The sequence below is a fragment of the Ursus maritimus genome, unplaced genomic scaffold (genome assembly GCF_017311325.1).
Source record: "Ursus maritimus isolate PB19 unplaced genomic scaffold, ASM1731132v1 scaffold_35, whole genome shotgun sequence".
Classification (NCBI taxonomy): Eukaryota; Metazoa; Chordata; class Mammalia; order Carnivora; family Ursidae; genus Ursus; species Ursus maritimus.
Window position 1 is genome coordinate 24249708 of NW_024426119.1, and position 12939 is coordinate 24262646.

Below are 12939 nucleotides of genomic sequence, written 5' to 3' on the forward strand. Positions count from 1 at the left end.
GTCAAGAGAAGTGTAGACATCCACTCAGTGGAATAATATAGAGCCTTCTCACATTATAATTATGAAGAACATATATACATTATATTAAATAGCCCAACTCAAAATTGTATTGATGCTGTATAAAAATTATGGGTGGAAATATAGAAAAAGAAAAATTGTTATTTGTTAGGGTAGGAGGACATTGTAAGAGTTTTTAAAATGTCTTTTGATTACAATTTGTGAAATGCAAAATAGGCAGAAGTCAAACAATCGAAAAATAAAATTAAGTATTTCACAGAAGGGAAAACATCAGTGGCTAAAAGCATCAGAAAAGATACCAAACCTCATTATTAGGCAAGAAAATACAAATTAAAACCCACAATGAGCCATCTTTTTGTATCAAACAATTGGCAAAAATTATAGCCTGGCAGACAGTATCAAGTATTTGGAGAATATGTGGATCACTGTGGATATTTATATCTTGCTGTTGGGTTGTAAATGGTTTTAAACAGTTTGCCTAAAAATGATTTGGCGTTACCAAGTAAAATTGAATATGTGTATCCCATAAGACCCAACAGTATTTACCTTAAACTTCCACGTGCACATATACGTGCAAATGTCTGTATAAGAGTGGTTATAGCAGTATTATTTAATAGTGCAAAACCCCCACACAACCCAAGCATCCCATCAGTGGTACAAAGGATAAGTACTGTGTGGTGTGTTCATCACACGCAGGCAGTCTAGATTCCAGTGACATTAATGAATTACAGCCGCATCCATCAGAATCTCAAAACTAGTGTTGGGGGAATGGGGCAGACTGGAAAGCAAGTCACAAAAGAAAATGGACAGTGTAATTTCATTTTTATAAAGCGAAATCTGCAAAATAACATGATTTATAATGTTTTAGGAATATAAAAATCCATGAAAAAGCTATTTTAAAAAGTGAGGAAATGATAAACACAGAATTCCATATGGAGGTAACTTCTGGGGGAGGAAGAGGAGGCAGTGGGCGTATGCAGTGGACTTAAAAAGGATTGGTGTTCTTTTTCTTAAATGAGTAATGGTGGTTTGTTTTAATATTTGTATAAATATTTTATTCTCTTGGCATAATAAATACATGTCCTAAACCAACATGTCAGGAACACCTTACCTTTTGATGATCTTCCCCCCAAATTTTTTACTTGTTTTCTCCATTTACAAAGTTAGATATCTTCCGTTTTCTTACAACCTTAAAGATAATTTAACAAGAATTTATCCGTTTGGTCCTCACAAAGAGATGTCTCACCTCCCTTGCTTTATAGATTTCCCGTCAGATATTGCTAACAAATCTCTCTCGGAGAGCTCTGCCACAATGCTCTGGAAGTCCAAAGGCAGGAGGAGAAGAGCATCCCACCCTACTGCTGAATCCTCTAGTGAGCAGGGGGCTAGTGAAGCTGACATTGACAGTGATAGTGGCTACTGCAGTCCCAAACACAGCAACAACCAGCCTGCAGCAGGGGCTTTGAGAAATCCCGATTCTAGCACCATGAATGTATGTAACACTGCTTTGATATCTTTATCAGTCATTATGTCAGTATTATCTTTGTATCTTCTCTAAAGCTTAAGTATCTCTTTTCATTAATTCCAATAGTAATAGAATGGATCAAAATGTATTTTGTATATTAATATGAAAAATATATATGGAGAAGTATTTTTCTAAGATTGTAAATAAGCATGCTTCACTCTAGACAAAGTTATGAAATGTTTTGGAAAGCATATGGTGTTGACTCTTAAGCGGAAAATAATGGTCTTTTTTGTTTTTATTTTTAGCATGTGGAATCATCTATATGTACAGGTACTTATTTTCTGCATAGTGTTTTTGCTATACTTTCTTCTTTGTCCATGTCAGAGTTTTGCTTTTAAGCATGAAGTTTGCTGATACGGCAAAAAAAAAATATTAGATATCTCCCAAAGAGGTTCACGTTACTTTGAAAGTACAGTTGGGCTGATAAAACTTGAGAAAATTTCTCATTTGAGAAATTGGGGTATTCTGCAAGATGGCACTTCAGTCACTAAGAACTGGAATACCACTTAAAGTTTGTAGAGAAATTTCCAGTTTTACGTTTATAGTGACTGACTTTCAGTACACAAAGTTAAGGGATAATTGAGGTTTTGGCATCTTTCGTAAATAAATCATATTTTAAAATCTCATTGGTTACAGGTAGTGTCAATTGGTCCAATGTAACTTGCCAGGCAACTCAGAAAAAACCTTGGATGGAAAAAAATCAGACATTTTCTAGAGGTGGAAGGCAAACTGAACAAAGAAATAATTCACAGGTAATTTGAATTAGATTGGAGAAACTGAATTATTGTAAATGGTATAGTGGTCTTGAAGGGCATTGTCCTTAATTTTTGGAGATGCATATTGTATTATATAATCATAAAATATCACGATGTCTGTAACTTTAAAATGGCTTAGCCAGTAAAATTATTATTTAATGAAACAAAATGGCAAAATCTTAACTATAGGTGATGTGTATATAGGTGTGTGTTATTTTCTGTTTTATTGTGTTTAAGAAATAGATTTGGATATTTTCGTACTTTTAAAAAAGAATATCCTCCAATCCTGCTTCATCTGCTGTGACTTTTTCTTATCCATATAAAAAATTTAAAAGCATTTTAGTGCCGTAAATATTGATTCTTTGAACTTTAGGACTGCGGTCTTGTTCATGTATCCTTACTAGACCGTAAACAGCACAAGCTACGCGCTCTGTGCTTGTTGCAGGGCCATGGCTGGATTGCTGCCTCATGTTGTAACGTAGCCAGACTGGGCGGCTTCCTGGTCTTGCGGAACAATATCTAGCTGCCATCCAGCAGAACAAGTTACATACTGCCGCGGATTTCCAGTTAACTGTCTTCCTGTATTGGTCGTCTATAAAATTAGGGAGTTGTTTGTTGGTCAGCAGTTTTCCTTTTCAATTTTTAGATAGACTTCCTGGATTCCTTAAATCTAGTTAAGGTATTAAAAGTATCATATGAATAGATCTGTGGGTGAACTGAAATAAGAGTAAGTTACTAATGGATTAAATAGACCAAATACTTGCCTGCTCATTTGCTTCCCTGAAATGAAGTACGTCAGATGCACCCTAACATTAATTAGACTGTCAGGAAAACAAGCAGAATAATGCCCTTTCCCCTATGGTTATTGCAAAAATGAGTCGTTGTTTGTGGCAGGCATGTGAGGCAGTCTAGCTTTATTTGATTAGAAACAAAAGAGCTAAAACAAGAATTGTTTATATAGATGAGATAAACAAAATCTACAAAATGTTTAGTTAAGTGCCAAAATTTTATGTTGAAATCGTAACTTGTTAGACTCTGACTTTTGGTATCCATAGCCCACTGGAGAGGAAGTAGTACAGCTATGGAGCCTCCAAACTGGTGAGGAATAGTAAAAGAACAACAAAAAATTATGCAAAAAACATGTAGTATATTAGGTCTTGTTTATTTTGTATCTCTCTTCATTCCAAAAGAACTGGAGCCAGATGTTGAACAATGTGTTTTCTACTTCGGATGTGTTGTTATACTTATTCTTTAAGTATGTGTTTGATTTGTGATGTGCAGAATCTTTTTCTTCCTGCTAAATCAAAATATTTTCCCTTTTTGCAATTTCTGATTGTTTTTAGGCTTAAAAAGTATGTTAGAAATGAACTAAATACTCACTTGTAATTTCTGCTACCTTTTTATAACAATATTGCAAGAACTTTTTATCTGAGATTTATTTTGATGCATGATACAATAATGATGTAGATTTTCAGAGTAGTTAACCAGTTGCTCTAAAATTATAGTCCATTCTTTTCTCTCATTTGCTAATTTCTTATATCTTAGGTGCTGTTTCTGGGCTGTTTTGGTCCATTTATCAGAATTTGGTACTTGTACCATGCTGTTTTACCTGTGATTTTTAATATTTTTACCAGTGTTTAACACTTGAACAGGCAGGTTCTTTCTATACTCTGCCATACCCTTAATTTTAAACAATGGACAGAATCTAAAAATGTAAATATTAAAAAAAATGGTTTTATTTTGTGAATTGGTTGAAAAATAGAAGAGATGAAAAGATTATGCATTTTCACCCTATCTCCCCATGTGTTCTCTTCCCTATATCTGTCCCACTTTGAGTAGTTTCTTGTGTATTTTCCGAGTTACTTCATGTCATTCTAAGTAAATATAATTATGTATCTTATGTTTTATCCACTCTGTTCTGTGCTCTGCTTTCATCACTTAACAGTGTATCTTGGAAACATTTCCATATTATTATAGGAGGGCTTTCACACTTTTTAAAAATAACTCCTAATGTTTGGAGTATGGATATACTTGTTGATTTCTGTAGTCGTCCTGTTAATGGACATTTGAGTTGTTTCTAATTTGTTGCTGTTATAGACATGCTGCAGTATCATTTAGAAATATGTGTGTATAGCAGTAAATTCCTAGATAAGGGACTACTGAATGAAAAGGTAAAGCCACTTCTGTTATTTGATAATATGGGCAGACTGTACCATTTAAGTCTCAACAATAATGTGGAGAGTGCCTTTTTCCGTATAGCTTCAGAGATAATGTGTTTTCAGGATTTGGGATTGCGCCAGTTAGGTGAAAATGGTGCATTAATGTTCTTGAGCATCTGTCCATGTATTTATGGGCTGCTTGCATTTTTTTGTTAACTTGTCTGATCATATCTTTTGCCCTTTTTTTTTTTTTTTTGGTATCTTGATCTATTTTTTACTTTTTTTTGGTGTATTTTTAAAATCAGTTTCTCCATCAAGCCTTATCAGGTTTAAAAAAAAATTTAGGAGCCTTTAGTTTGTAATATGAGTTACAAATACTTTGCTAGGCTTTCATTTTTATTTTTGACTTTGCTTATTATTATTGCCATCCACCAGTTTATGTTTTAAATAACTTGTAGGTTGAATTTATTGTTTTTTTGTTTTTTGTTTTTAAAATGGCTTCTGGGTTTTAAATCATAGAAAAGCCCTGTCCTTACTCAATGGTTATAAAGGAATTTGCCTGTTTTCCACTAGTGTGTTTATGTTCTTGTTTTTTTATATTTAATCTCTATTCCGTTTGGGTTTGTCTTGTTGCATGGTGTGAGATATGGTTCCACTTCGTATTTTCCAAGTGGCTCCCCAAATCTCCAGCACCATTTATTGAAAAGTCCATCTTTTCACTGATGTGATATTGACCATCTTCATCATCTGCTAAATTCCCAGGTATATTGAAATCTATTTCTGGAATTTCTGTTTTGTTCTGTATTAGTCATTAAGTTAATTTATCAACTTCGGGAGAATGGGTTACCTTTGTGATGTGGCATCTTTCTGTGCAAAAAACTGTATGTCTTCCTATTTTTGAGTCATCTTTTTAGGAGGTAATTGAAATACATGCCAATTTGGTTCTCATGAACTTTGTTGGGACCATTAGTTTGGGGGTTTTCATTTAATCCTGGAGTTTTTTTTTTTTTTTTTTTTTAAATGATTTTTTATTATATTATGTTAGTCACCATACAGTACATCCCCGGTTTCCGATGTAAGGCTCGATGATTCATTAGTTGTGTATAACACCCAGTGCACCATGCAATACGTGCCCTCCTTACTACTAATCCTGGAGTTTTATGTCTCCCCAGTATAAGAAATCAAGTTCCATTTTTAAAAAATTGTTTTAGTGTTTGTAGCAACATTAATGCATGTATAGTAAATGATTTACAACAGGGCTTATTTTTGGATATAATTTTAGTGCCTTCGGAGAGCAGGTTTGCATTTACTTTTTTGTCATAGTGACTGTCCACAAAAATGAAGAGTTGTGCTCAGGAATAATTCTCTTGCTTTTTGGTCATCCCTGCCTTGGGGCTTGAGTATTAGTACTCACTTCAGTGTTAATAATTTACACTATAACTTAATTCAGTTGTTTCTTTATTGTTTCTTTATTACCTAGACATTATAAATTGCGTGTGTTTTATCAGTTTTGTATGAGCTTCTTTTCATGAGCCAATTTATGAAAATTGCTTAATAGTGAAGTTGAAGTAATTTTAAAGAGAACATTGATATAGCTACCAGTTAGATGCTAGCTAACATTTTACTGAGATTTGTTTTATCGTGTATGTATTCCTCTGTCCATATCTCTATCCATGGTTATGAGTGTATTTTAAAATGAGGTAAATATTTAAAATTAAGAAACTGTTAGGTATCTGGAAAGTTACCTAGTTATAGGAAGTAGCCGAGTTGTCACAGTGCATATTCTAAGGAAGAATTAAATTTGGTATATGATCATCTTCTCTGGCTTATTGTTCTGCCATGCAGCCTACCTCCCAAAAGAGTATACAAATTCTATTTCTTAAAAACAAAAACAAGAACAACTATTTCTTATCAGCAAGTCTTTTTTTTTTTTTTTTTTAAGATTTTATTTATTTATTTGACAGAGATAGAGACAGCCAGCGAGAGAGGGAACACAAGCAGGGGGAGTGGAAGAGGAAGAAGCAGGCTCATAGCAGAGGAGCCTGACGTGGGGCTCGATCCCATAACGCCGGGATCACGCCCTGAGCCGAAGGCAGACGCTTAACCGCTGTGCCACCCAGGCGCCCCTCAGCAAGTCTTTTTATACCAGTTGCTTAGTATGGGAATTGCTAGGTGGTTCCATGTTTTTGTATGTATAATTTTGATTTCATCATCCAAAGCCAGTATATTAGCACCTTCTGTGCTAGATCTGCTTCAGGTTCTGTTCATTATTAGAATTTGGGGGTAACTGGTAATGAAGATCATACTTTCCACACCTTCTGGGTGTCCTGGTTAAGAGAGATATTCATGTTAGCTGCATTGGATACTTAAGAGGAGGATCTTGAAATGTCTTAAGATTCTTAAGAATCTTGCCCTAATGACAATTGAACATTTCACAGATTTGTTAATGGGATAATAACTTATAGATTGAAATTTTATTCTAAATCTCTTTTCTTGGAAATAAGAGTTTTAATTTTTAACCTTTCTTAGGAATTGTTTTTTTTTTTTTTCTTTAAATAAAACCACAGATGTTAGAAGACATAATACTTTAATAAAAAGGTAGTGTGCAGTTTCTCCCAGTTACAACAGCTTGCAAAACTGCAGTCCGGTGTCACAGCCTGGATATTGACATTGATATAGTCAAGATAAAAACAGATCCATCACTGCGGGGGTCCCTCATGTTTCCTTTTCATAGCCCCATTCCTTTCCTTTCCCAGCCAGCCCTCTCATTAACCCCTAGAATCCACTGATCTGTTCCCCTCTCTCTATAATTTGTCGTTTCAAGAATGTTTTATAAATGAACTCATACAGTCCTTTTAAGATTGGCTTTCTCACTTGCATGGCTCTCTAGGTATTCGTCCAGATTATTGAGTACATCAATAGCTTGTTCCATTGGGTGACTGACTCTTGTTCTGTAGTAGGGATGTACCGCAGTAAGTTCATTCTCCCAAACAAGGACGCCTGGGTTGTTGACAGCTTTTGGCTATTACGAGTAAAGCTGGTTAAACAGTCATGTATGAGGTGGGGCGGGGAGGGAAATAACTTGCATTACCACATTTTTATGTTTTCCTTAAAATGATCTTATTTGTCAAAGGTCTTTAACCTTTTATAATAAATTATGCACTTTATGAAAATTCAGTGAGTTGTATGCTTTTGTATACTTCATTGTAGGTATGTTATACGTCAGTAAAATGTTCACTTAAATAATATACTTTTTCTTTTGGGGCTTACTTAGGTTGGATTCAGATGCCGAGGACATAGTACTTCCTCAGAAAGAAGACAGAATTTGCAAAAGAGACAAGATAATAAGCAGTTAAACGCCAGTCAGTCTCTTAGAGGCGACTCAAATTCTGAGTCTTTATATTTTGAGGTATTTTCAGGCTCTGTTTGTAAACTATTATAGCAAATGTTCCCATTAAGAAATTAATATTCTTACATTCTGATAAGTACTTTTTATGTCTTAACATGTGACACTGCTATTAGATTATAAATCATTTAGAAGTATTGATTCATTTTTGTCCTAGGTATGTATAGTTAGTCTAATACTAACTTCATTAATGTCTATTTTTATAACTTTTGCCATGAGTATTCGTTTTGAGGTAACATGGAGAGTTAGAACTTGGTTTTATGTGGGTTTCTTCTAGTATGAAACTTTCTCCCTCATTTTTGTTATTATTGTTTAGTCTCTTTGTCAAGTTTTTTAGATTTGAACGGTTCAGTCTAGTTAATTTGTGCTGCTAGCCAGGAGAATCTTGGAGAAGAAAAAAGCTATTTTAGGGGCGCCTGGGTGGCTCAGCCGTTAGGCTCAGGTCATGATCCCAGGGTTCTGGGATCGAGCCCCGCATCGGGCTCCCTGCTCGGCAGGAAGCCTGCCTCTCCCTGTCTCACTCCCCTTGCATGTGTTCCCTCTCTCACTGTCTCTCTCTGAATACATAAATAAAAATCTTAAAAAAAAAAAAAAAAGAAAGAAAGAGAAAAGCTATTTTATTTTCTCTAATAGGCAGAAAGTTTGTGTTCTGCTTGGAATATTTGTATTGTTTATTCATCTAACTGACTCTTATTGGAGGTCTGTTATATGTGTAAAATAAGGTGCTGTGAATGATACATTAAGTGAGTAAACACAGTGGCCTTAGGGAGGTTGCTGTATAGTAAGGTAGATGCATATATACCTAGTACTTGCTTGGGTGTGGTTGGAGTTGAAAAGAGGGACCAGTCCCTTTGGGTTTGGACTAGGTTAGAGATAATCTTTGTAATAGACTTTAAAGAATGAGTAGAATTTGATAGTGCCAGGATAGTGAACAACATCCCAGGTAACTCATTTGAAAAGTAATTTTTGTTGGATCGTAGTGTCTATAAAATGGGTCAATAGATGGAAATTAAACTGGAAAATGCTTGAGGCCAGAGACCAGAGATGAGTAATATGTTAAATAAACTTAGTTATTGACCTAAAGGGCTTGAGAGTGCATCTCTCTTCAATTATTAAGAACATGTGGCAGATTTATTATTTGCACTTTAACCACATAATTGGTTCCATCCTTATACTTAAAGGTATTAGATATAATTTTCATTATAAAGAAGATACTGGCTAAGAAATCACTTTGAATAGGATTTTCTTCTAAATTTTTAAACTTTTAACCTTATTGACAGGTATGTGTAGTATTGCAGAACAGGGATTATATGATTCATATTAAGCCATCTGTTGAAAATATTTTCCAAATTATCTGAAATATGATAAAACCCTTTTCTATTTCTTTTCAATTACCTATCCATTTTAAGAGTAGAATGAATTAATTAAAATGGAATAGTAGACACAGAAATCCAAAGAATGGACATGTACAGATATGCTCCTGTTGAATAATGAGATTAATTATGCTTTAGCATGTGAGAAACAAGATTTCCTTTTTAAGACTGACTTTAAATAGTTTAATATTAGAATTTTAAAAATTACCTCACCATTTTTCATTATTCTTAAGCATTATAAAATGTTTTTCTTAAGACTTTATTGTTTTGAACTGTTTTTACTTAAAATGTGCAACTATTTCAGGATGAAGATGGATTTCAAGAACTAAACGAGAATGGAAATGCTAAAGATGAGACTATTCAGCAGAAACTTTCTTCAAAAGTAGTAAGTGACTTTTTAAAAAGATAAGCAAAATATTTGAAATCCTTTCAACTTTGGCTACGTTGAAAAGAAGTATTATAGGTTAGTATAAAGACATGTGGGGTACCATGGTAGAGAAGAAACCATGTATTTGGTACTTAATATTTATTTTCAACATAGCCAGAACGAAGACACTTCCCTATAAAATCCATAGTTCTGTTACAAGCAAGAAAACACCATTAATTAAATGATACTAAATAGCATATAGTCCATTTCCCCTGTTGTTGCAAAACCTTACTTGGGAGTTATTTTGTTTTCAGGCCAAGATCTGGACAAACGTCAGCAATTGCATTAAGCTGTTTGTCTCTTTATTATTTCCCAGTCTGGAAGGATCCCACCATCTCACTCTGTTCTTTATGATGTTGAATCCTCAAAGATTCCAGTCCAGATATACTGTAGAACATCCCACATTCTGGATTGTCTTTCCTTATGGTTAGAGTGGAATCACTAACAAATATTTCTTTTTGTCTGGTTATCCTAGTTGGATGATTTACCTGAAAACTCACCAATCAATATAGTTCAGACTCCAATTCCTATTACAACCTCAGTTCCTAAACGTGCAAAAAGTCAGAAGAAGAAAGCTTTAGCAGCAGCCCTTGCCACAGCTCAAGAATATTCAGAAATAAGTATGGAGCAAAAAAAACTACAGGTATTTATTCATTTTTATGAACAGATGTAAGTGGTAGGTTTGGCGGGGGGGATGGACAGAAGGAGTGACAAATACAGTCATCATAAATTGCCACACTTAATTTTTTTTTAAATTTCTGTAAGGTTTTATTTATTTATGTGACAGAGAGACAGCCAGTGAGAGAGGGAACACAGTCAGGGGGAGTGGGAGAGGAAGAAGCAGGCTCCCAGCGGAGGAGCTGGATGTGGGACTCCATCCCGGAACGCCGGGATCACGCCCTGAGCCGAAGGCAGACGCTTAACGACTGCGCTACCCAGACGCCCCAAATTGCCACACTTTAATACCATCACAGGAAATAAATGTTCCATTTACCTTGCAGGAAGCTTTATCAAAGGCAGCTGGAAAAAAGAATAAAACCCCTGTGCAGCTAGATTTGGGGGACATGTTAGCAGCTCTGGAAAAACAACAACAAGCGATGAAAGCACGGCAGATTACTAATACCAGACCTCTGGCATATACAGGTGATCTCACTGTCTGAGCAATTCGCTCTTTGGTTTTGGTAATAGTTTTTGAATATTGTTTATCTTAATTGCGTCTGTCTAGAAAATCCAGAGTCTACTCACCAGCTCCTCTCCTGTTACCCTCATAGCTCTCATCTTTGTACTACACTATAGTAGCCTATTATTACCTACTGCAGGCTGTCTTAAAAGGAGTGATCTTTTAAAAATATGAACAGGATTATATCACTCCACTGCTCAGAACCCTTCAGTAGCTCTTGATCTCACTTGGAGTAAAGCCAGAGTCCTAAGGCCAGATCTTAGCTGATCCTGTGACCTTTTTGCCCCCATCACCATTCTCTCTGACACACACCGCTCTAGCCCGTCAGCCCTCTTGCTGTTCCACAGACACACCCCGCATTCTCCTAGCTCAGTATCTTTGTGCTTGCTGTTTCTTTTCCCTGAAACTCTCTTTCCTCATATACCAGTATGGTTCATTCTCTCACATCTTCAGGTCTCTGTTCACATGTCAGTTGGTGTTTTCACATGTCAGCTAATGTTTTCCTTCTTCAGAGGTTGAAATAAGAATCACAAGTAATTTGGCTTTATAACTTTTAAGTTGGGTAATGGGAAACATAGGAGTTTTTGATCAAGGTGTGTGTGTGTGTGTGTGTGTGTGTATGTGTGTGTGTGAGAGAGAGAGAGAATGAATGATTTGGCTTTCTACTGAAATAGTAATGTATATTTTAGTAAACCTTGTCAAATTTAGAGTTCAGCAGCTCTTATGTGCTTCCTCATTTCTTTTCATAGCCTTTGTTGTAGAGGGAGAGGAATAAGATAAAGGAAAGGGAAAGGCACCAACAAATAGCCTGATGTTAAGAGGCAGAATTGGAATATTCTGTTTCCTCTCTTCCTATGTAAAGGGTCTGTTGTTTTTAGACAAAAAGATAATTAGCAGTGTATAACTTTAATTCTATCTGCAAAATGTTTAAATCTATAGCTAGTTACCCGTCCCGTATAAACCTTAGCTTTACTGTTAGTGAAAATAATATTGAATGCGTACTAAGCTTTTGAGTTGAATGTTGTTGGGTTGGGGAGAGTGGCAGTTATATCTCATTAAAGAGTCAAGGACCAAAGCAGTGGAAATCGGAGTTAGCAGTGTTCTGGAAGCAGTATGGCCTCTTGGCGACAAGCAGGGGCTTTGGAATTGAGCTGCGTGCGTTTGAATCCTGTTCTTCTATGTATTTCCTTGGCAAATTATTTAACTTTGCTGTGCTTCAATTTCCTGACATTAAGATGGAGGTAATGATAGTACCTGCTACAGGGTTGTTTTGAAGAGTAAATGAGATGATGCATGTGAAGTGGTTAGAAGAACGTCTGGGTTATAGTCACTCAATAAATGTTAACTGATTACTATGGAGAAGAGATTGTTAACTTGTGGTACTTCAGATGGCTTCATTGTTATAACTTTGATTCATTGACTGCATGTTGATATATACAGCTGTAGATATCTACATGGAAAGCATGGTGTCAAGGACTGTGGAATTACAAATTAAGATATTCCTGTGGTCAAAGGTTTATAATCTAGTTCAGGAGAAAGACGCACAAATAACTAATAAGAACAGATATCAGCCAAAGTTTTATGAACTTGCAGAAGAGAAGAGTGATTTATGTTAACAGGACGGTATGGGAGAGACGTTACAAATGCCTTCATGTATGATAACATTTGGACTGGACTTTGAAAGGACAGTAGGTTTCTTATCAGATGGAAATGAGATTTATCTCTAACCTGCCACCAGTGTTTAAGTTGGAAAGCGTTGATTACAAAGAAATTTACTTTCTTGGCAAGTCCAAGAAAAGAATGAGACTATTGTAGATATGTAAAAGGATTGTGAGGAATTGATGGTTTTTTTTTTTTAATTGATAGAATGTAGAAGCAGATCAAAGATGACTCTGTGACTCCAGACTGTCCTAGGTAGAGGATTGTGGTGATTATGATGATATCAAACAAGGATCGTGGAAGAAGAATTTTGTTGGAAGAGCAGACTTCAGCCCTGTTGTATTTGAAATGCTAGTTAGGGAGATTCTGGTGGGTCCTACTTAACATGTAGTTAGGTATGTACACTTTAGGTTAGAAGTCAGTGAGTTTTAAAGAGA

At 35.4% G+C, this 12939-nt stretch overlaps 1 protein-coding gene across 3 annotated transcripts in view; it reads left to right on the forward strand.

Annotated features, from left to right (window-relative positions):
* The window catches only part of SECISBP2L (SECIS binding protein 2 like), a 63388-nt gene that overhangs the window by 17285 nt on the left and 33164 nt on the right, over positions 1 to 12939 (forward strand). For 2 of the 3 annotated variants that reach the window (XM_040620651.1, XM_040620650.1), the window contains exons 5-11: positions 1281 to 1510; positions 1789 to 1813; positions 2180 to 2295; positions 7732 to 7866; positions 9541 to 9621; positions 10139 to 10306; positions 10665 to 10806. In XM_040620651.1, coding sequence (XP_040476585.1) covers positions 1281 to 1510; positions 1789 to 1813; positions 2180 to 2295; positions 7732 to 7866; positions 9541 to 9621; positions 10139 to 10306; positions 10665 to 10806 — 897 coding nt within the window. The remainder of the gene's footprint in view (positions 1 to 1280; positions 1511 to 1788; positions 1814 to 2179; positions 2296 to 7731; positions 7867 to 9540; positions 9622 to 10138; positions 10307 to 10664; positions 10807 to 12939) is intronic. The other variant, XM_040620652.1, reaches the window with a different exon arrangement.